Raw genomic sequence first — 24,071 nt, 5'->3', positions numbered from 1 at the left:
TTTTTTTTAGCCATAGCTATGGTTACCACGTCTCTCCCCGCCTCCCTCCACCTACCAAGAAGACGACTGCCCATTGGCTGTCTGTCACCAAGTAAGCCAGTCATTGGTCACTGGTGAGAACAGGGCGCTCCCCCTTCCCCTGTCTCCCGGGTCTCTCGAGGAGCCCAGGAAGGAGGCTCGGCTAGTGTCGCCGGGCCAGGGGCTGCTGGGACCCGGCTGCGGCAATCGTTAGCGGGTCATGTCGGCCGCCCAGGGCTGGGACAGGAACCGCCGGCGGGGAGGAGGTGCCGCTGGCAGTGGCGGCGGCGGCGGAGGTAGCGGGGCCGGCGGGGGCAGTGGGGGCAGTGGGGGTCGGGGGACTGGCCAGCTCAACCGCTTCGTGCAACTCTCCGGGCGGCCGCACCTGCCAGGTGAGTCGTGGGACAGGGTCCTGACAGGTTGCGGGCGCGGTGGGAAGGCTACTGCTACCTTTTCTTTTTCTCCCTGGCTTTCTTTTCCTTGGGAGGAGGAAAGGCAGGCCCACGCATAGCAGAGGGATTGGGGCATAGAGAAAAGGAAGGGTATCTTTGAGGTCAGGGAGGGAGCAGGAACACAGCGAAAAGAAGTATTTTTGCTCTGTTGAAAGCTCTGTGCTGAGAGTTGTGTTTTCTTTTCAAAGGAGAGGCCGCTGTTTCATTGACATTCCCAAATGTTTCGCCTATTCTCTTCCCAGGCTCGTCCTCTTCCGCAGTTTGATCTTGTAAAAGAAAGACATTGGCGCCTAGCTGTGAGAAATTATTTTTAAAAGGGTGCTAGATTGAGGAGAGAAGAGGGAAGAGCATTCCAAAGGGTGCTTTTGTAAAAACCACTTCGAGTGTGTAAGAGTTAGGCATTCTGAGACAAGAAAGGAGGAGGAGGAAAGGCGCGGGGTGGGGAAGGGGGGACGTGAGCGGGTGTTGGGATGTGGCTGGGAAACAGAGCCAAGAGAATTAGGAAAAACTAGTTAAATTATTAATATTTTGGAATATCTAGAGCAGAATCTGGATTTTAAGGGGGGAGAAAATGAAGATCAAGAATACACATAGTGACAAAATTATGCTGCCTTTACTGTATAAAAACAGCTGATTGAGAATTGGAAAAATGCGCCCAATGTGGTTATTTTACGTTTTGGCCTACAATTTCCTATCCTTGAGTTCAGATGCCTTAAAAAAACAAAGACAAATCAAATCGATGTGTGTGTGTGCAGACAATTTTAAAAAGATAACATTTGTAAGTTAAGTATAGTATGGGGGAGATAGGGAAGTAAATACTGCCCAGAATATAAAATATTATGTTGGGCAAGCTTATTTCTATCTTGAAGAGAACTATCAGGAATGATGTGTTAATCATTCACCATATTGTTTGTGAATAATGTTGAAGTTGATTTTATCAGGGATGTATTTGTTTAACCCAATGAGTTTTGAGAACATGATGGTTTTTGAATTCCTTTTACTAACATGACTGTACTTCCAAGTAGTCAAAAATTATTTGATTAATTTGAAGGTAACAAAGGGAATTTTGCACATTGAATGAGACAGTCACTTGTTTGTGATGAAGTTATTGATATGTGTTAGAAATGCACATTAACTATTTCTATGTGCCATTAAAATTAACAATGAAGCAGTTTTAAGTAGTCAAATATATAATATACTAGGAGTTGGGTTTGAGTCGTGATAGTATCAAACTGGGTATTCTGGAATTGCTAAATATGTGATCTTTAAAAAGAGGAAAAAAAGGAGAAATCTTTTTTCTTACCCCAAATGAATAGTAAAAACCTATATTTTTGTATATTGGCAGATTTGAAGATAAATCTCTTACCAAAGACTTATCAGTTTGCCCTCTACTACTGCTTATATTTAGGTCTTTGATCTCAGGTTGATTATACCATGGGCTGGGTATAGGCATTCCCAGGCCCCAAGAACCTGGTTGGTGCACTTCCTCACTGCCACCACCTGATGGCAGTGGAAGCCATGATTTCTGATGATGGGGCTTAGGTGTGGAGCTATTTCTGCATTTCCTTAGCACACAAGGCCAAGAACAGCCATTTGTCCAGAGGTAAAGATAAACGTGTTTAAGGTGTGAAAATTCATGTGATGGGGTGATCAGCCTTTTCTTTTTACTTTCTTTTCCCCTTGATTGGCGCTTCCGTCTTCCTTCCCAAATAGGCGGCCTCTGCCATTTATTCACTCTCAGAATCAGGAACATCTGATATCTCAATATATTTGGAATTCTTTTACACCAATTCATTATTTCCCCTAGCATGACATTTTAAGTCTCTCCCCCCACCTGCTCCCCCGGAATGAAAGGTTGTATATTGAGGTGTTTAAAAAGATTTTAGGTGATGGCGAGGGTTAGAAATATCTAGCCCCATTTTATGGCTGACCCTGAGGTTAAATTTTTTTTTTCTTTTTTAAGTTTTTGTAGCTAACTTTCTCTCTCCATTGAACTCTAATCCCGTTTTCCTTTTTTCATCCTTCTCTACCAAGACTTCCAGATACTAAGCGTCCAGATGCTTTCTTCCTTTTTGCACACCCCCTATCCAGTTCCTGGTGAAACAAAACAAAATAACCTGATCTTCCTGGAGTGTTGTCTCTCCTTCAGTGATAGCATCCTTATCCATGCAGTCAGGCAACCTTGGGCCTCTTCCTTGAATTTTCTTCTCCCTTGCATTTCAGGTTTGATTAATCACCCAGTTCTGTTTATTTTAGTTCTACTGTAACTCCAGTCCAGTCTGCCATCATCCCTCACTTAGGTCTCCCGCAGTGGCTTTCTTTTTTTTCTTTATTTTTCCCCTGCAGTAGCTTTCTAAGCAGTCTTCCTGCTTCTACTCTTGCCCTCCAGTGCATACAGCCCATTCATCTTTTGCAAGCACAGATCTGTTCTGAACTCTGCTTACAACCCTTTACTAGCTCTTTGTTGCTTTTAGGGTAAGGCAGAAATCTTAAACACCACCTAAAAGGTACTGCGTTGTCTGTCTAATTCTCGAGTTAATTCTACATCACATGGTTTGCTCTTTGATCGTTTTCTGTTTCATTAGACGTATCATGCTCCCTTCTGCCACAGGGCCATTTCACATGCTATCCCATCATACAAGAACTCTCTTACTCCTCATTCTGGGTTGTTTTTTTGTTTGTTTGTTTTTTGTTTTTTGTTTTTTTGTTTGTTTGTTTGTTTTTTTAGCTTCTCTTCCTTTGGAACTTAGCTCAATCACACTGTGTTTTCAGGAAAGCCTTCTTGGACCTTCCCTGATTTATTCTCTTCTCCCTATACACACTCATAGGGCCTTGTGGTTTTCCTTGGGGATATTTACCATTTATGCATGATTCCTTGATGTGCAGGATTTGATACTCTTGATACACACACATATATGTGTGTACATATACACACACACAATGCACTCATTTAGAATTTGAGAATATATATGTACATATACACACATATATATTCTCAAATTCTAAATGAGTGCATTGGCATTATATGTAAGCAGTTAGTTTCTTGTGAATTTGATTGATTAGTGGGTTCAATCCTCTACAGCCCCATTGACTCTGGACAAATGGATAAAATCAAATTCTTACACATAAAAATAGATTAGACTCTGCATTCATGGTGAGAGCACAAATGATATTTTGTGAAACCTTTTTGTGAAACCTTGTGAAACCTTGCTTCTTATCTTTTTTGCTGTCTCCTAAAATGCAATAGTGGTTATGTGTTTGCCCCGGACCAAGAAATTCATAGTTTGTTGGTCCTGGATTTCTAACTCATAATCTGTATATGCTCAGTATAGAACAGGGAACATTTTTATATAGTAAGTATGGAGAGGTAGAGCTCAGGGCCAAGAAGATCCTGGGGATAATAGAACAAAAGTTACTATTGTAATTTCACTGTGTGAATTTGGTTAAATACAATGTTTTACTTGGGATAACAGTTAACATTGCTACTAATGAAAACTGAAAAACTGACAAAGGAAAAATGTAACAACTGGTAAAGCTGGGCAAAATAGCATTGAAATCCTAATTTAAAAATGTGAAATGTGATAAATGTTCGTGACATGAAATCCAAATGGTGCTAAAGAGTGTGTGATACAAGGCAAGTTTTCCTTCTACCTTTGACCCCCGATAATTGACTTCTTTCCCTATAAGCAACCAATGAGAAATTCCGTGTGTGTGTGTGTGTGTGTGTGTGTGTGTGTGTGTGTGTGTGTGTAGAAACAGCATTTCTTTGTTTGGAGGGGCATTTAAAATGGTTACAGTCTTGCTAATGTAAATGATGATACAATGAATATCCCTCTATACGTTTTTACACATGAGTAAGTCTGTCTAGAATAAATTCCTAGAAGTGTAATTACTGGGTCAAAAGCTATGTACTATTGAAATTTTGATAGATATTGTCAAATTGCCTTCCATAGAGGTTGTAGCAGTTTATGTTTCACTGTTGGTGTTGGGTGCTGACCCCCCACACCCTTGGTAATAGAGTGGGTTATCAAACTTCTTAAAAATTGCCAACTAGTAGGTGTATTTTTCTTCATCTTTTCAATAGATATAAGAACTGTATTTGTGAACTTTATTTATAATATTTGCTTATATTTTTTATTCGCCTGGTTATTTTTTTTGTTCATTTTTCTGTTGGGATGTTGAATATTTTTAATAGAAACTCTGTATTTTAAGGAAATTAGTTGTCTTTGATATGTGTTGCAGATATTTTTCACAGCTTGTTATTTAGCTTTTACTTTGTTTCTGGTATATTTTTTTCAGCAGAAATTAAAAAATTTTTTGTAGTTATCTTTATCAGTCCTTCGTTGGATTTTATCTTTTTGCATCATAAGAAAGACCTCCCCTATTTTAACTATTATTTCTGATTAAAATGAAAAGTCTTGTGTTTTTTCTTGGTACTTTTATGATTTTAAGTTAAATGCACTTATCTATATAAAATATAAATTATGTAAAGTAGTAAGTTAAGAATCTTTTATTTTTCCAAGTGGCTATGGAATTATCACAGTATTGAAATATTGTCTGTAGGTACACTTAGTTCCTACATATGATTTGGGGTTCTTACTGGCACTTTTATTCTGTTCCATTGATTAGTTCACCTGTTTGTACCTTAATGACCTCATTCTTTGAGTATAGTATTCTCTACTCTAGTTCCAGAGTTTTCCTGGATACTTTTCCTTGTTTAGCTCCTCTCCCCCATTCTGTTGTTGTTCTTATTGGTAGAATGTTATATTTACAGATTGATTTAGAGATATTTGATGTCTTTTTGAGGTTTAAACTTCTGTTCAAGAACAGGGGATATATTCATTTCTTGTTGTTTAAGTCTTCTTTTGCATCTCTCAATAACATCTTAAATTTTTTTCATAAAGATCTTCCACATTTCTTGTTATGTTTAGCCCTTGGCTTTTTATCTTTTTTGTTGCTATTGTAAATGGAGTTTCTACTTTTATTATCTTTTATCTTGTTGTACCTGCCACCTTTAGAATTCTAATACTATCTATAATAGTTTTCCAGTTGTTTTTCTAGGGCTTTGCAGTTAAATGATCACATTATTACCAAATAAAGATAATTTTATCTACTCCTTTCCAATTTTTATACTTCTTTCTTTTGTCAAATTAATTTGGCTAGTACTTTCATTAAACAGTAAGACAGTAGTGGATCTTTCTCTTATTCCTGACTTCAGTGGGATTTTTTTGTGCTTTCCTGTTAAGGTTAGATCTGACTTTAGATTGAAGTGTACCTATTTTATCATGTTATGTATTCCACTATTGCCACTTTATTAAGATTTCTTAATATGGAAGTACATTTTTGGATGCCTGAGTGGCACAGTCAGTTGAGTGTCCGACTCTTGGTTTCTCCTGAGATCCTAATCTCAAGGTCATGAGATTGAGCCTTGTATACCGCTCCACTCTTAGTGGGGAGTCTGCCTAAGATTATCTCCCTTTCTCCATCCTGCTTATACTGTCTTTGAAATAAAGAAATCTTAAAAAAAAAATATGGAAGTAAAGTTTGTCAAAAGCTGTTTCAGCTTCTTTGGAAATTATGTAATTTTAATCTTTTGATCTACTATTGTGATGAATTGTACAATAGATTTACTACACCATCCTTGCATTCCTGAATCAGCTCGCTTGGTCACCGTGTATTATTATTTTAAATGTGCTGCTGGGTTCTATTTGCTAAACTTTATTTAGAAATTTTGTACTGCTTCTCATAAGCTAAATTGCTTTGTAGTTTTTTGTGTTTTATCTTTGTTCGGTTATGCCACTTTCATAAAAATTATTTCAAAATTCTCTTTGTTTTTGTTTGTTTTCTTTCTGTCTCTGGCTAAATGGTATTGAAGTTGAAGGTTTGGTTAAATTGCCTGTGAAATCTTTTGACCTTGAGGGTTTGGGGGAAGAGGATCTCTTTGACCATTATGTCTACTTTTATGATAATTTGCTTACAATGTATATTTTGGGGGGAAGCTTTGATAACTTACATCATCTTAGAAAATAATCCGTTTCATCCAAGTTTTCAAAATTATTTTGTGTGCAGTTGAGCAAGATATTCTTTAATGATTAAAAACATTCCCTGGGGGGACCTGGGTGGCTCAGTCATTAAGTGTCTGCCTTTGACTCAGGTCATGATCCCAGGGTCCTTGGATGGAGCCCCACATCAGGCTCCCTGCTTGGCAGGAAGCCTGCTTCTCCCTCCCCTTGCTTGTGTTCCCCCTCCCCCTCCTTGTGTTCCCTTTCTTGCTGTGTCTCTCTCTGTCAAATAAATAAATAAAATCTTAAAAACAAAACAAAACAAAAATTTCCTGGGTTATTTTCCTTGGTCTTTGGATTTTTGAACCAGCTCTTGGATTTTTAAAAAATTGGTTTTACTGTTTTCTCTGCTTTCTTATTTATTATTTTTTCTTTCATTGTTTTAATGATTTATTTAGCTTTTCTTAGATTTATTTTGTGATTGTTTTTCTGTCTTCTCATGTTGGATGCTTAATGTTCTTTTTATTCTTTCTAAGTTTTAAATTATAAGATTTCTTCTAGGGGCATTTGGGTGGCTCAGTTAGTTAAGCATCTGCCTTCTGCTTGGGTCGTTATCCCAGAGTCCCCTACTCATGCTCTCTCACTCTCTCATTCTCTCTCAAATAAATAAAAAATCTTTAAAAAGAATATAAAAAAAGATTTCTTCTGAATACTGCTTTAGTTGTGTTCTGTAGGTTAAGTTATAGGCTTCCAGTTGCATTTTTTTTCTTAATATCTTGCAATTCCATTTTTAATTTATTTTCTTTAGTACAAGAGTAGTTAATCTTTTAAACTTTTTCTTAATATTTCCATTTATGTTTTGAATAGCTTGAGATATAATTCAAATGCCATGCAGTTCACCATTTAAATTCACCATTTAACAACCAGTGGTTTGTAGTATAATCAGATATGTCCAGTTATTACTACAGTCAGTTTTAGAACATTTTCGTCACCTCAGGAAGAAACCCCATATCTTTTAGCTACTATTCCCTTATCCTCCATTTTGGTTCCCCATCCCAGACCCATTTCACCTCTAAGTAACCACTAATTTACCTTTTGTCTCTGTAGATTTCCCTATTGTGGACTTTCTTATATGAATGGGATTGTGTGGTATATGGTCTTTTGTGACTGCCTTTTTTTACTTTGCGTAATGTTTTCAAAGTTTACACATGTTAAAGTGGCGGATATCAATACTTCATTCCTTTTTATGGCTAAATAATATTCTGGTGGTACGGATAAACAACATTTTGTTTATCCATTTATCCATTGAACATTTAGACTGTTGCTACTTTTTGGCTATTAAGAATAATGCTGCTATAAATTGAATAAAGGTTTCTATGTGAACATAGGTTTTCATTTCTTTGGGGTATATACCTAGGAGTGAAATTGTTAGGTTATATGGTAACTCTGTGCTCTATGTATATTCATTTTAGGAACTGTCAAATTTTTCTAAATTGGCTGGAATTTTACATTCCTATCATAAGTGTGTAAGGGTTCCAATTTCATCATGCTCTCTCCAGCACTTGTTATTATCAATCTGACTTTTTAATGCCAGCCATCCTAGTGTGTATGAAGTGGCATCTCATTATGGTTCTTGATTTGCATTTCCCTGATGACTTAAGATGTCAAACATTTTTTCTTTATTTCCTTCTTGCTTTCTTTGTTTCTCTTCCAACTTTTTTGAGGTATAATTGACATTGAGCTTCTTTTCATGTGCTTGTTGACTAATTGTATGTCTTCTTTGGAGAAATGTCTTTTAGCTACTTTGCTCCGTTTAATTAATTAATTAATTAATTAATTAATATTTTAAAAAGTAAACTCTCGGGGCGCCTGGGTGGCTCAGTGGGCTAAAGCCTCTGCCTTCAGTTCAGGTGCTGATCCCAGGGTCCTGGGATCAAGCCCCGAGTCGGGCTCTTTGCCCGGTGGGGAGCCTGCTCCCCACCCCCCCGCCTGCCTCTCTGCCTACTTGTGATCTCTGTCTGTCAAATAAATAAATAAAATCTTTAAAAGTATACTCTCCACCAGTGTGGGACTCAAACTCATGACTGCAAGACCAAAAATTGCATGCTCTACTGATTGAGCTAGGCAGGGGCCCCTTCCCCCATTTTTATTTTTTTTTTACGATTTTATTTATTTATTTGACAGAGAGAGAGAGAGAGATCACAAGTAGGCAGAGAGGCAGGCAGAGAGAGAGAGAAGCAGGTTCCCCGCCAAGCAGAGAGGCCCGATGCGGGGCTTGATCCCTGAGATCATGACCTGAGCTGAAGGCAGAAGCCTAACCCACTGAGCCACCCAGGTGCCCCCCCGCCCCATTTTTAATTGAGTTGTCTTTTACTATTGAATTTAAGAGCTCTTTACATATCCTAGTTACAAGTTCCTTGCAAGATACATGATTTGTAAGTATTTTTCATGTTCTGTGTTGTCTTTTACTTTCTTAATTGTTTTGTTTGAAGCATACAAGTTTTAAATTTTGGTGAAGTCCAGTTTATCATATCTAAAAGTCTTTCCAAATCCAAGGTCATAAAAACTTATCCCTGTATTTTTTACATTTATGCCTTTGATTCTCTTTGAGTAAGTTTTAATGTTTGGTGTGAAGTAAGGGTTATCTCAAGTGACTGTCCTATTTTTCCAGCTCCATTTGTTGGAAAGACCGTTCTTTCTCCATGGAATAGTCTTGACATTCTTGCCAAAAATCAGTTGACCATAAATATTCAGGTTTACTTCTGGATTCTCGATTCTGTTCTGTTCATCTGTGTGTCTATTCATGTGCCAGTACCACACTGCCTCTCATACTGTTATTTGCAGCAAGTTTTGAAATCAGAAAGTGTGAGTCCTCCTACTTTATTCCTTTCCAAGATTGTTTTGGCTATTCTAGGTCCCTTGCAATTCCATATAATTTGAGAACCAGCCTGTCAATTTGTATGAACTCAGAGATTCTCGTAAGGATTTGCGTTGAATCTGTACATCAGTTTGGGGAGTATTACCATCTTAATAATGTTAAGTTTTCCAATCCCTGAACATGGGATGTTTTTCATTTATTTAGATCTTCCTTAATTCTTCATATAAATTTTTTTTTCCTTTTTTTTTCATATAAATTTTTTTAAGTTTTGTAATTTAAATCCAATTAATTAACATATAACATAGTATTTGCTTTAGGGGTACAGGTCTGTGATTCATCAGTCTTATATAACACTCAGTGCTCGTCACAACACATACCCTCCCTCCCCATGTCCATCACCCAGTTATCCCAACCCCTCACCCTTCTCCCCTCCAGCAACCCTCAGTTTAATCTAAGATTAAGAGTCTCTTATGGTTTGTTTCCCTCTCTGGTTTCATCTTGTTTCCTTTTTTTTCCCTTTCTTCGCCTATGAGCCTCTGCCTTCTTTCTTAAATTCCGCATATTAGTTAGATCATATGATAATTGTCTTCCTCTGATTGACTCATTTCACTTAGCATAATACCCTTTAGTTCCATCCACATCATTACAAATGGCAAGATTTTATTTTTTGATGGCTGCATAATGTTCCATTATATATTCACCACCTCTTCTTTATCCATTCATCTGTCGACGGACCTCTGCTCTCTTTCCATAGTTTGACATTGTGGACATTGCTGCTATAAACACTGGATTGCAGGGGCGCCTGGGTGGCTCAGTGGGTTAAGCCGCTGCCTTCGGCTCAGGTCATGATCTCAGGGTCCTGGGATCGAGCCCCGCATTGGGCTCTCTGCTCAGCAAAGAGCCTGCTTCCTCCTCTCTCTCTGCCTGCCTCTCTGCCTGCTTGTGATCTCTGTCAAATAAATAAATAAAATCTTTAAAAAAACAAAACAAAACAAAAAAAAAAACACTGGATTGCAAGTGCCCCTTTGGATCACTACATTTATATCTTTGGGGTAAATACCCAGTAGTGCAACTGTTGGGTTGTAGGGTAGCTCTATTTTCAACTTTCTGAGGAACCCCCTTACTGTTTGACAGAGTGGCTGCATCAGCTTGCATTCCCACCAACAGTGTAAGAGGTTTCCCCTTTGCATCCTTGCCACCAACATCTGTCATTTCCTGACTTGTTAAATTTTAGCCATTCACAGGTGCCTGGGTGGCTCGGTGGGTTAAGCCTCTGCCTTCAGCTCAGGTCATGAGCTCAGGATTCTGGGATCGAGCCCCACATTGGGCTCTCTGCTCAGCAGGGATCCTTCTTCCCCCACACCCCTCCTGCCTCTCAGCCTACTTGTGAGCTCTCTCTCTCTGTCAAATAAAAAAATAAATAAAAATCTAAAAAAAAAATTTTAGCCATTCTGACTGGTGTGAGGTAGTATCTCATTGTAGTTTTGATTTGTATTTCTCTGATGCCAAGTGATGTTGAGCTCTTTTTCATGTGTCTTTTGGCCAGTTGGATGTCTTCTTTGCAAAAATGTGTGTTCATGCCTTGTGCATTTCTTGATTGGATTATTTGTTCTTTGGATATTGAGTTTGGTAAGTTCTTTCTAGATTTTGGATACTAGCCCTTTATCTGATATATATCATTTGCAGATATCTTCTCCCATTCTGTCGGTTTTGTTGACTGTTTCTTTTGCTGCGTAAAAGCTTTTTATCTTGACGAAATCCCAATAGTTCATTTTTGCCTGTTTCCCTTGCCTTTGGAGATGATCTTCTTTAATTCTTTCAACAATGTTTTATGGTTTTCAGAGTTCATTTGTATCTTGCTTGCTTTTCTCAGTCCTGTTGTCCATGTCCATTGCTATGTTTTCAGCAGTGTTTATACTCCTTTATGCTATGTGCAATGAAGATTTCATTTCTGTGTTGGCTTTATTTTTTCCTTCCATTTCTTTCCTGCTTCCAGTCTGCTTATATTTCATCTCTTCTGTGGTCTATCTTCTTTGAGTTAGAATCTCTTAAATCTTTTCTGCCTTTGAAATATCATTAATTTAAGATAGTACAGTTTACTATCTTCCACTTCCTACCATGACCACTGTACAAGGAATACAAGCTCATTATTAAAATTTGGAAAATATTGAGTGAGAACTTGAAAATCATCCATACTAATTCCACTTAAAGACCAAGAGATCAACATTTTGATATTTTGCCTTCCTTTTAGTTCTTTATCAGTGAATTATGTTTTATTTAATACTATATAAATAATTATGTATGACTAGCAACAACTAGGGATTCTGTTCAAAACTGTTGTGTTTTAAAATGTTTTACTAATAAACACTCATTTATATTTTCTCTTATTTTATCAGGAAGAATCTATTCCTCCTCAGTTTATTATATGAATAAACTTTTAGATTTTCTTCTAACTGATGTGCCCTGTTTTATTTCTCTCATTTACAGCCAAGCTTTCAGAAATAATAGACTCTTATTTAATTTTTTTTCTCTTCAATCTATTGCAGTCTCACTTCTGCCTCCTTTGTTCCACTCAAGTGCTCTTGTTAAGGTAATAACTTCCTAATTGCTGAATCTACTTAGATTTCTTATAGTCTTCATCCTGCCCAACTTTTCTAGATTTATACTTTGACTACCTCCTGTACTAAGTATAATACTAGGTGTAGAGCCTATAGAGCCTAAGAATACGTAAAATTAGACAAAGTCTCTGTTCCTGAAGAGCTCTTTGTTATCCTTTAGCTCTTGAACTTCTCATTAGTTTTCCTTTATCTGCCCCTTAATATTAGTATCTGAGAATATATGCTTGTTTATTTGTTTTCCCTTCCTACTCTTAGATTTTCCCTGGGTGATATACTAATCTCCCAACAATGCCTAAATCTTTTTCCAACCCAGACAGACTCCTGGTCTGTTTGGTAATGGCTACTAGACATTACCACCCAAGTTACTGAAGAGTGTCTGAAATTCATCATGTCCAAAAATAATTTCATCACCTTTCCTGCCAAACCTGTTCTTCCTTTTTGCTCTTTATCCTAACTAATTTCATAGCTAACTCATCAATTTAGTGATTCAAGCTAGAAACCCGAGAATCACAGTAGATTCTTCCCTTTTGCTCATTCCTTATCCAGTTGGTCACAGATTTCTCCTCTTTACCCTAATTCTTCTGTTTGTCCCTTTTTAACCTCTCCAACTTCACCATCGATGTCTTTCATTTTATATTTCAGCTATATAGAAGTACTTGTAGTTAGTAACTTAAATTCTCAGAATAGGGTGGGGAGAGAGATTAAAAAGAAAAGACTTGTAATTTACTGCAGTCTCGTACTGTCATTATTCCGTGCACACCATTTCTTCTTCCCAGAGTTCCATTCTCCTATTTGTCTTCTAAGACCCACTCAAGTATACTTTATACAGCTTCTTAAAATTCTCTTTTTTAGTGCAAATAGGTTACTTGTACAGAGTAGTCACAGTGTATCTGTAAAACACCCGCTCAAGGTGTTTTACAGCCATCAACTTATTTCTCCTCATAACCTTGTGAGGTAAGTAACTTTTACATCCTCTTTTCTGACGGGGAACTGAGGCTAAGTGAGAAACTACATAACTTGTGCAAAGTTATATAGGTAATAAATGTCAGAGTACAAATTCAGGCCAGTCTGTTGGACTTCAAAGCCTATGCTCTTGTGCCTCTTCTGTGTGCCGCCACCTTCCTGTGTATATATATACACATATATATATATACAAAGGATCATGGTACTTAAGTATGCGGAATTGCAATTGTTTCTCAACAATAATGTCTTATTCCTTATCATATTCTACAGAAACTTAGAACACTGTCCAGCTTTTAGTAAAAAAAATTTATTGAATGAATAATTATCAACATCTGTGGTTATTCATGCAAGAGAGCTATTTTACATTACGTAGTCTAAAATACTTTTTTTTTAACTAAGGAATTTAGCACATACAATTTTTTAAAAAGATTTTATTTATTTATTAGAGTTGGGGGCGGGGCAGAAGGAGAGTGAGAAGTGGATTCCCCGCTTTTTTTTTTTTTTAAGAATTTATTTATTTGACAGACAGAGATCACAAGTAGGCAGAGAGGCAGGCAGAGAGAGAGAGAGGAGGAAGCAGGCTCCCCGCGGAGCAGAGAGCCCGATGTGGGGGCTCGATCCCAGGACCCTGGGATCATGACCCGAGCCGAAGGCAGAGGCTTTAATCCACTGAGCCACCCAGGCGCCCGATTCCCCGCTTTTTGTATGGCTTTTCTAAATATTCTGTTTTTCCAAGTACACTTTTATGTTGAATATTATCAGAAATAGTTGTAGCATTCTTCCATCTGTGCCTTTATTCTGTCCCCTCCTGCTTATTCAGAAAATTTACATTATCACTTCTCTGTCCTGTGTCTTCAAACTTTTTCTCTCCATCAGATCATTCCTCTAGCATTTGAGCTTTCAGTTTCGTCTCTTCTAATCTCTCCTTTTCCCTTCATAGCCAAGTTTGTGAAAGCATCGACTAGAGTTGCTGTCTTCATCACCAAACCTCCCGATCACATCTTTGAAGTTGGTTTTGTTAATGTCACAAACGACATATGTGTTGTCAAATCAAATGGATGCTTTTCAGCCTCCATCTTACTCTCTCTTCATTTTATTCTCTTTTTTTTTAAAGATTTATTTATTTATTTTAGAGCAAGCATGTGAGCAGGGGGAGGGGCAAAGGGAGAGGGAGTGAGAGAGGGAGAGCAGACTCCCTGCTGAGCAGGGAGCCCTACATGGGGCTTGATCCCATGACCCTGAGATCATAACCTTAGCCAAAACCAAGAGTTGGCCCCTTAACTGGCTGAGCCACCCAGGTGCCCCTCTCTTCATCTTATTTATTTATTTATTTATTTATTTTAAAAAGATTTTATTTATTTATTTGATAGACAGAGATCACAAGCAGGCAGAGAGACAGGCAGAGAGACAGGAGGAAGCAGGCCCCTTGCTGAGCAGAGAGCCCCATGTGGGGCTTGATCCCAGGACCCTGAGATAATGACCTGAGCTGATGGCAGAGGCTTCATCCACTGAGCCACCCAGGCGCCCCTCTCTCTTCATTTTAAAACATTCTTTTCCCTCAGCTTCTCAGGTATTAGGTCTGATTTTCTTTTTATGACTCTGGCCTCTCATACTTAGTCTTCTTTGTCAACTCTTCTTTATCTACCAGGCCTTAATGTGAGTTCTCACGTCTTGATCCTATACCTCCACCTTCTTTGTTTCCACTTAAATTTCAAGTATTCTCTTCCAAATCCTTGGTTTTCAGTTTCTATCCATATGCTAGTAAGTAGGGCCACTTTGTAACTTCTGCTCAAATCTTTCTTGAGGGACATGTACTTGCTTTCTTCATGCGTCCACTTACATGCCTTATACCCCTCAAGTTCAGCATATCTAAAATTGAATTTGTGACCTTTCTTTATTCTGAAGGTGAAGGGGAGCTATTGGACAGTTTTAAGCAGGGGAGTGATATGATTAACATACATTTTTAAGATGTTTCTATTTAAATTCCAGTTAGTTAACAGACAGTATAGTATTAGTTTCAGGTGATTCAACACTTCATACATCAACCAGTCCTCCTAACAAGTGCCTTCCTTAATCCCCAACCCCTATTTCACCCATCCTCCCACCCACTTCCCTCTGGTAACCATCAGTTTGTTCTCTATAGTTAAGAGTCTGTTCTTGGTTTGCCTTTCTCTTTCTTTTTTTCCCCTTTGCTCATTTGTTTTGTTTCTTAAATTCCACCTATGAGGGGCATCTGGGTGGCTCAGTGGGTTAAAGCCTCTGCCTTTAGCTTAGGTCATGATCCCGGGGTCCTGGGATCGAGCCCCACATTGGGCTATCTGCTCAGCAGGGAGCCTGCTTCCCCCTCTCTCTCTCTGCCTGCCTCAGCCTACTTGTGATCTCTGTCTGTCAAATAAATAAATAGAATTTTTAAAAAAATTCCACATATGAGTGAAATTACATGGTATTTGTCTTTCTCTGACTGACTTAACAGCTCCCTGTCCATCAGCTGAGGAATAGATAAAGAATATGTGTGTGTGTGTGTGTGTGTGTGTGTGTGCGCGCACACACACTTATACACACATACACTGGAATGTTACTCAGCCATAAAAAAGGCATGAAATCTTGGCATTTGCAACAACATGGATGGAGCTGGAGAGTAGTAGGCTAAGCAAAATGAGTCAGTGATTTACTTTCTTTTTTTTCCTTAAAATTTTATTTATTTGACAGACAGAAATCACAAGTAGGCAGAGAGGCAGGCAGAGAGAGGGGGAAGCAGGCTCCCCACCCAGCAGAGAGCCTGACACGGGGCTCGATCCCAGGACCCTGAGATCATGACCAGAGCCGAAGGCAGAGGCTTAACCCGCTGAGCCACCCAGGTGCCTAAGTGATTTACTTTCCTTAAAAAGATTTATTTATTTGAGAGAGAGCAAGTGCATGTGCACAAGTGGGGGGAGGGGCAGAGGGAAAGAATCTCAAGCAGACTTCCCATTGAGTGTGGAGGCCAACATGGGGCTCATCTCATGACCCTGAGATCATGACCCGAGCTGAAATCAAGAGTGGGATGCTAAACCAACTGAGCCACCCAGGTGCCCCAGTGATTTACATTTTTAAAAGCTCTCTAGCTGCTGGATGGAGAATGGAGTATGGGAATTGGTAAAAAGTGAAGCATAAAAGCTGTTTAGAAGACTTGATGTAGTCTCCTCAAAGGATGATGGTAGCTTGGACTAGGGTACAGTGGTATAGATGGTGAGAAGTGATTGAATATGTGATGTATTTTCAAAGTAGCATTAATAGGGTTTACAGTGAGTTATGAAGGAGAGAGAGGAATCAAGATGACTCACACATTTTTGTCTTGAGCAACTAGGTGGATGATGGTGTCACTAAATGAGATGGAACATACTGGAAGGAGCAGGATTGTGGGGGTTCTGTTTTGACTATATTAAGCATGATGCCTATTTGACCTCCAAGTGGAGGATACAGGGTAGGCAATCTTCATATATCAATCAAACTCAAGGGAGAGGTAGAGGTTCAAAATATAAATTTTGGAATTATTAGCATACAGATGATATTTAAAAGCCTCTGGACTGGATGAGATCACCAAGGAGGATTAAAGAGAAATAAGGGCAAAAAACTGTAACTTGAAGGTGAGAAGGAAAGGACAAACAGACAAAGAAGGTCAGTAAAATAAGAGGAAAACCAGGACTGCTTGATTTCACAGAAGCCAGGAGAAGAGAGTATGTCAAGAAGGAGGGAGAGGTCACCTTGTCCAAGGCTCTAAAACTGTGGGCTGTGTAATATTATTATTACAGTACTATAGTTTTCATTGTTGGTATAGTAGGCTTTTGTGGGGTGGTCTAGGGACCTATTAACTATTTATAATGTGGGAAAAAATACTAGGTTTCATATCTCAAATTGACATATAAATTTAGAATTTTGAAATGCAGCCTAATTTTTAATAGCCTCTATACTTTTTTTTTTTTAAAGATTTTATTTATTTATTTGAGAGAGAGACAGTGAGAGAGAGCATGAGCGAGGAGAAGGTCAGAGAGAGAAGCAGACTCCCCGTGGAGCTGGGAGCCCGATGCGGGACTCGATCCTGGGACTCCAGGATCACGACCCGAGCCGAAGGCAGTTGTCCAACCAACTGAGCCACCCAGGCGTCCCTAGCCTCTATACTTTTTAAGGTTCACTTCGTTTTTTTTCTCCCTGAACTATTTTTAAGGCCTTTTTGAAAGAAGTTTTTAGTGGTTTTGAACCCTTAGGTCATTAGACTGTTACCAGTTTATTCTGGGCAAGCTTATAGAACACATAAAAGTTATGCTCAGCTAAATATGTAAATTGTTATTTAACTCATCCCCCTGTTATCGAACTCATCCCACCCTATCCCCTCATATTTTTTCCATGAATTTATAAACTAAATAATACTACATAAATATGGTAAAATCAAGTAGTATACAAAGGAGACAAAATCTCCCTTCTGCCCTAGATCCCTACTTCTCTAGACTCTCCCCAGAGGTATCACCTGTGGTGTTTCTAGCGTATCTTTCCAGAAATAGAGTTTGCATATATATGCATATAGATATATGTTATCTTTATTTTTAAGTAATTAGAGTACAACATAAAGTATTCTTTCTGCACCTGTCCTTTTTTTTTAAACTAAAAATATATTTTGGGGATAGTTCTCTATTACCATATTGAGATTGATCTGATTCTTCTTCATGGCTGAAAGTATTGTGTTATATGGATGCACAATAGTTTACCATCCATGAAATAGATATTTACATTGTTCCTGGTCTTCAACATATGAAAACACTGCTGCAGTGCCTAGTGATAAATATTGACAGCTTGCCCATTTAATGTCTGTTTTTAAAGTTTTCTTCAAGTTACAAAACTAAAAACCCATGCTTCTGTTTATTCCTTCATTTTACTCAACTTTCCCTCCAGCTTGTCTGTGGGTCTTTATGTTTTATCCCCATAATAATATTATTAGCTAGGAACTTTTATAAACATAACCCAGTAAGGAGTAAGTACTGTTGTTATTCTCTTTTCACAGAGAAGGAAGCTAAGGCCCAGAGTTGAAAATCTTGTCTAAGACCATTAGCTAGCAAGGTACAGAGCCAAGTCCATGCTCATAACCCCATAGTGTGTTCTCTGCTGCCTGTCCTCCCCAGTTCTATGTGTTACTAATGTAATTCAGGCCTTTACTGCCTTAAACTGGACTATGCTAATACTGGTTTTGTCATTTCTCCTCGTCTTCTCCTGTTCTAACCTATATACTGAAATAAGTTAATCTTCCTCAAGCACAACTGGTTATTTAGGATGTGCTTCCCAGATCAGAATCCTTCAGTGGCTTCCTGCTGCATTAGAATTCAACCTGATCTCATGCTCCTCCTTTTGTATTCGCTACACTGTAGAGGTGAATTTACTCCAAGCTTTATCTAAGATACTAGCACTGAATTGTCTGCTGGATAGGGAAGTTAGAAGTATGATGACTAGCAAAAAATGAGACAAATAGTCTTTGGAGTTGATTGGAACTTGGAGCTTATTCTTATTGGCTTTTTACCCACAGTAGATCCTGCCATATAGTTTCATCAACAAATTGTCAGCTCAGTTAATTTGAATCAGATGTGTAATTGATCAAAAAATGCCAACATCTTGATGTCACATAAGACTAATTCCTTAAAACACATACAAACACATAAACCTCATGCAAGAATATGGAATTTTTAAAAAAGATTTATTTATTTTCAAGCGAGGGAGAGCAGGGATAGAGGCAGAGGGAGAAGGAGAGAGAATCTCAAACAGACTCCCCACGGAAATCATGACTTGAGCCCAAGCCAAGAGTCAACCACATAACCGACTAAGCCACAAGGTGCCCCAGGAATATGGAATTTCTAATGTGCATTCCAAACTGGATACTTTAGAAAGAGGTAACATATTGAACTTTAAATACGCATGCATATGCAAAACTAAACATTGAGAAAACCATTTAGGAAGAAAAAATAACTTTTTAAAGCTACATCAAAAATTTTTATACTCAGTTTTAAGTATGAAACTTCACTGTGCATTTATGGAAAAAATGCCACAATACAAATGTTCTTGTGAAATGGTATCTTTTTTTAAAAAAATGGTATCTTGGGGCGCCTGGGTGGCTCAGTGGGTTAAAGCCTCTGCCTTCGGCTCAGGTCATGATCTCGGCGTTCTGGGATCGAGCCCCGCATTGGGCTCTCTGCTCAGCAGAGAGCCTGCTTCCCTCTCCCTCTCTCTCTCTGTCTGCCTCTCTGTCTACTTGTGGTCTCTGTCTGTCAAATGAATAAATAAAATATAAAAAAAAAAAATGGTATCTTTTGAAATTTTCATTTCTGAGTAAAAAATAACATTTTATTTTGTTTTTTTAGAATAGCTGTTATTTTTTAATATAATGCTTTAGGCAGGTATCTTACTGGCAGTCATGTCTACTTTGGCAGTATTCATATCTATATTTTTTACTTTTGCACTGAAGTTTTTCTTATTGGCTCTCTGCTTGTTACATAATAGGATTGTTACCAGTGTTTCAAAATAGCTTTATTTTATTTATTTATTTATTTATATTTTTATTTTTTAAAAAGATTTTATTTATTTATTTGACAGAGACACAGTGAGAGAAAGAACACAAGCAGGGGGAGTGGGATGGGGCTCCATCCCAGGACCCTGGGTTCATGACCTGATCCAAAGGCAGATGCTTAACGACTGAGCCTTCCAGGCATCCCAAAATAGCTTCATTTTAAATGTTAAACTTTTAACAGGTTTTTTTTTTTTTTAAGATTTTATTTATTTACTCGAGAGAGAGAGAGACAGAATGAGAGAGCATGAGAAGGGAGGTCAAAGGGAGAAGCAGACTCCCCGTGGAGCTGGGAGCCTGATGTGGGATTCCATCCCAGGATTCTGGGATCATGACCTGAGCTGAAGGCAGTTGCTTAACAAACTGAGCCACCCAGGTGCCCTAAACTCTTTAACAGGTTTAAAAAATATATATTTATTTGCGCGCGCGTGCGAGAGAGAGAGAGAGGAAGAGAGAGAGCGAGTGCGAGCAGGGAGGGGCAGAGGGATCAGGAAAGGGAGAATCCAAAGCAGGCTCCACTCTTAGCATGGAGCCCAACACGGGGCTTGATGTCAGAACCCTGAGGTCATGACTGGAGCCCAGATCAAGGGTAGAGCCTCCCAGGCGCCCCTAAACACAGTTTTAAATTAGATAGAAGACATTAAAATTTTGTTATTTGGTGAATATTTTGTTGCTTTTTGCCAAATTTGGTTCAACACAGCTTTTATTGCCTTTGGTCAAGTCTGGGTATTTTCTTTGAACACAGTGCATTTGCCAATAGAAAATGGTAGCCCAAGAGAAGGGAAAGTGAGTTCATAAAGAGCAGTTGTGTCTTCACTTCAAAATTGATTACTTTTCTAATTTTAATCAGGGAACAGAATCAGTAGCAAAGTGATAAATGACATTTCTGGGTAGACTTATTTAACTATAGAATTTGCAAATTTCTGTCTGCTTGGTTCCTCAGTTTCACTTGCAGAAATAGGGAGGATTCAGTGTTTCTAAAGAGCTACCTATCTTTGGTGGTCCTTAAAGGAGGTAGGTTGCGAAATTTTAGTTCATAATTGTCACAGTGTGTTGATTAAAAACAAATCTGTTTTTCATATCTAGTCTCTTATGTTTACACTCACCCAATGCCTAGTCTTTCTTGTTCTCCGTCAAGGATAATTTTTGGGAAGAGAGATCATTCTCTGGGTCCTGGGTACTCATTAGAGTGCAGGAAATCCAGAAACAGGAAAAGACCAAGTCATATACTCTGACTCCTAAGTGGGTTATTACTATACATAAAGAAACTGATTATTTTCTAGGTTTGTAGGATGTATGTCATATTCATTATTTTTATTTTTTAATTAATTATTTAATTTACATTCTAGTTAGTTGACATGCAGTTCAATTTTTTAAAAAAAGATTTTTATTTATTTGTCAGAGACACACACAGCAAGAGAGGGAACACAAGCAGGGGGAGTGGGAGAGGGAGAAGCAGGCTTCCTGCAGAGCAGAGAGCCTGATGCAGGGCTCGATCCCAGGACCCCGAGATCATGACCTGAGCCGAAGGCAGCGGCTTAACCCACTGAGCCACCCAGGCGCCCCCCCCCCTTTTTTTAAATCTTAAACACAGAGAACACCTTTAAGCAGTAAAAAAAAAAAAAAAAAGTTTTAAAATTAACTTTTTATTTTTTTCTTTTTTCCCCTTTTCTAGAACATTTTAGAACCATAAAATGTTAACATTGAAAAAGACCTTAGAAATTATTTTACCCTGTCTTCTATCCAGTGTGGGAATCCTTCCTACAATAGCTCTAAACATTTTTAAAAATCTCTATTTTACTGTATTGGGTTTTTAAAAAAGCAAACTCTGTGTACAACATGGAACTTCAACTCACACCCCAAGATCGAGAGTTGCATGTTCTAGGAACTGAACCAGCCAGGTGCCCCTAAATCTCTATTTTAAAGAGGTCTACTTATTTTGACCTCTTAGATTAACGGGCTGCCCATTGTGTTGTGGAGAAAGCTGTCAGATTATTTGTTGACTCTAATACAAAGACTTGCTTTTAATTCACCTGCAAGTTCTATGACTTTCTCCAGTTGTGTCTTCTTCTGGAGTATAGAGTAAATCTATTTCTTCTTCCATTTGACCACCCTTTAGGAAAAACATTTATAACATTCTGGGGCTGAATTTTTTTTTTACTTTTTAACCTGGGGTTTACAGTTTAACCTGGAGTCTGTGGCTGGTCTTCAGGGAGTTGTATCAGATGTAAAATTGTGAGTATATATGTGCATTTTTGGGGAAGAGAGCCAATAATTTTTATTAGTCTCAAAAGTACCTGATTCCCCATCAAAATTAATATGCCAGACCTACCTGGATGGACCTGGTAATATGCTTTTTGGTTTTGTTTTTATTTTTATTGTTTGTAATAAGTTTGTAGTGAGCCAGCAAGTCCAGCACCTCAAGAACTATTGCTCTAGGTACTTTCTGAGATTCTTGGAGCATTTCTGATTCCATTGAGAATTGTAGAATTTTTAGAGCTTTAGAGACCACCTAATATACATACTGTAGTTACTTTTTCTATCAAAAGATTAAGCTGATCCAAAAGGGTGAAGTTTTTATTTAAAAATGTATTTCAGGGCGCCTGGGTGGCTCAGAGGGTTAAGCCTCTGCCTTCGGCTCAGGTCATGATCTCAGGGTCTTGGGATCGAGCCCCACATCAGGCTCTCTGCTCAGCAGGGAGTCTGATTCCTCCTCTCTCTCTGCCTGTCTCTCTGCCTACTTGTGATCTCTGTCTGTCAAATAAATAAATAAAAATCTTTAAAAAAAAATAAAAATGTATTTCAGGGGGCGCCTGGGTGGCTCAGTGGGTTAAAGCCTCTGCCTTCGGCTCAGGTCATGATCTCAGGGTCCTGGGATCAAGCCCCACATCGGGCTCTCTGCTCAGCAGGGAGTCTGCTTCCTCCTCTCTCTCTGCCTGCCTCTCTGTCTACTTGTGATCTCTGTCTGTCAAGTGAATAAATAACATCTTTAAAAAAAAATGTATTTCAGGGGCTCCTGGGTGGCTCAGTCATTGGGCGTCTGCCTTCGGCTTGGGTCATGATTGTAGGGTCCTGAGATCGAGCCCCGCGTTGGGCTCCTTGCTCGGCGGGAAGCCTGCTTCTCCCTCTCCCACTCCCCCTGTTTGTGTTCCCTCTCTCACTGTGTCTCTCTCTATCAAATAAATAAGTAAAATCTTTAAAAAATGTATTTCAAAGTCTTGGCAGCGTTCATTAACGTTAAGAATGTGGTGGTGCTGTTTGAAATCAGAAGTGTTCCCAAGATTTTTTTTGTTATATTTAATATTTTAATCTGACAAAGTTTATGAATTATTCTTTTTTATTAACTTTTAATCTGTAAAATTTTTAGCCTATTTGGTTTTTATGAATCCTAAGGAAGGACACTATGGCTTAGCATTCAGTCATTTATGAACACTGGTTTCAATATCTCATCTAGATTTTGGAATAGTTTGAGCCTAGTACAATTCCTCCTGTGCCTACCCCTCTTCCCCAAAGACAAAACTCCTCAACCAATAAGGCTTTTGTTTAGTTGAATAACTAATAACATAAACCAAATGACAAAAAGCCTCTTAAGATTTGAAGATGTCTCTCAATGTGCTGTGATTACTTCACTTTTATAGAAGTCTATGATAGGCACACATTTTGCTATCAATGTCAGAGGAGTAAAGTCAGAAGAGACAAGAGACTACTGTGAAAGAAAACAGAATAATGAAGGTGCAGCAGGGGAAAATGAACATGTTTTAATAAACAACAGAAGTGGTGAGCAACAGAGATGGCAAGAACTAGGATTTTCTTTTTTTTTTTTTTAACATTTTATTTATTTATTTGACAGAGATCACAAGTAGAGAGGCAGGCAGAGAGAGAGAGAAAGATAGGGAAGCAGGCTCCCTGCTGAGCAGAGAGCCCGATGTGGGGCTCGATACCAGGACCCTGGGATCTTGACCTGAGCCAAAGGCAGAGGCTTTAACCCACTGAGCCACCCAAGCGCCCCAAGAACCAGGATTTTCATTCATTTAACCATTTATTCCTCTCTTAGTGTTGGCTTATATATAAACAGAGATATATATGAAAACAGAATGTTTTAAATAAAAAGGGGCTCCAGGCTGGCTTAGTTGGTGGAATGTATGACTCTTGATCTTGAGGCCCAGAGTTCAAGCCCCGCATTGGGTGTAGAGATTAAATAAATAAAACTTTAAAAAAATCTGAGGAAAAAAGAATGCTTTGAATAAATAGATAAATAAGTAAATGGTTTAAAGACAGGCAATATAACATATCTGATATCTGGGGGAACATATAGCTGCTTTTGCCTCAATATTGCAACTCCCCTTAGGTGCCTGGGTGGCACAGTCTGTTAAGGGTCCAACTCTTGGTTTTAGCTCAGGTCTGGATCTCAGGGTCCTGGAAGTGAGCCCCACATCAGCTCTGTGCTAGCGGGGAGTCTGCTTGAGATTCTCTCTCTCCCTTTGTCCCTCCCGTGCTTGCTCTCTCTCCTTAAATAAATAAATAAATCTTTAAAACAATATATTGTAACTCTGTAAA

General features: G+C 38.5%; 1 protein-coding gene across 2 annotated transcripts in view; it reads left to right on the top strand.

Annotated features, from left to right (window-relative positions):
* The first annotated feature begins 238 nt into the window (after positions 1–238).
* Positions 239–24,071, top strand: part of LOC111152019 (kelch domain containing 10) — a 64,810-nt gene continuing 40,977 nt past the window's right edge. For both annotated transcript variants that reach the window (XM_022510289.1, XM_022510288.1), the window contains exon 1: positions 239–410. In XM_022510289.1, coding sequence (XP_022365997.1) covers positions 239–410 — 172 coding nt within the window. The remainder of the gene's footprint in view (positions 411–24,071) is intronic.

The sequence above is a fragment of the Enhydra lutris genome, unplaced genomic scaffold (genome assembly GCF_002288905.1).
Source record: "Enhydra lutris kenyoni isolate GAN:26980312 unplaced genomic scaffold, ASM228890v2 scaffoldscaffold27, whole genome shotgun sequence".
NCBI classification, from domain to species: Eukaryota; Metazoa; Chordata; class Mammalia; order Carnivora; family Mustelidae; genus Enhydra; species Enhydra lutris.
Note: the sequence above shows the minus strand (reverse complement) of the source record. Positions and strands in the feature narration are given on the sequence as shown.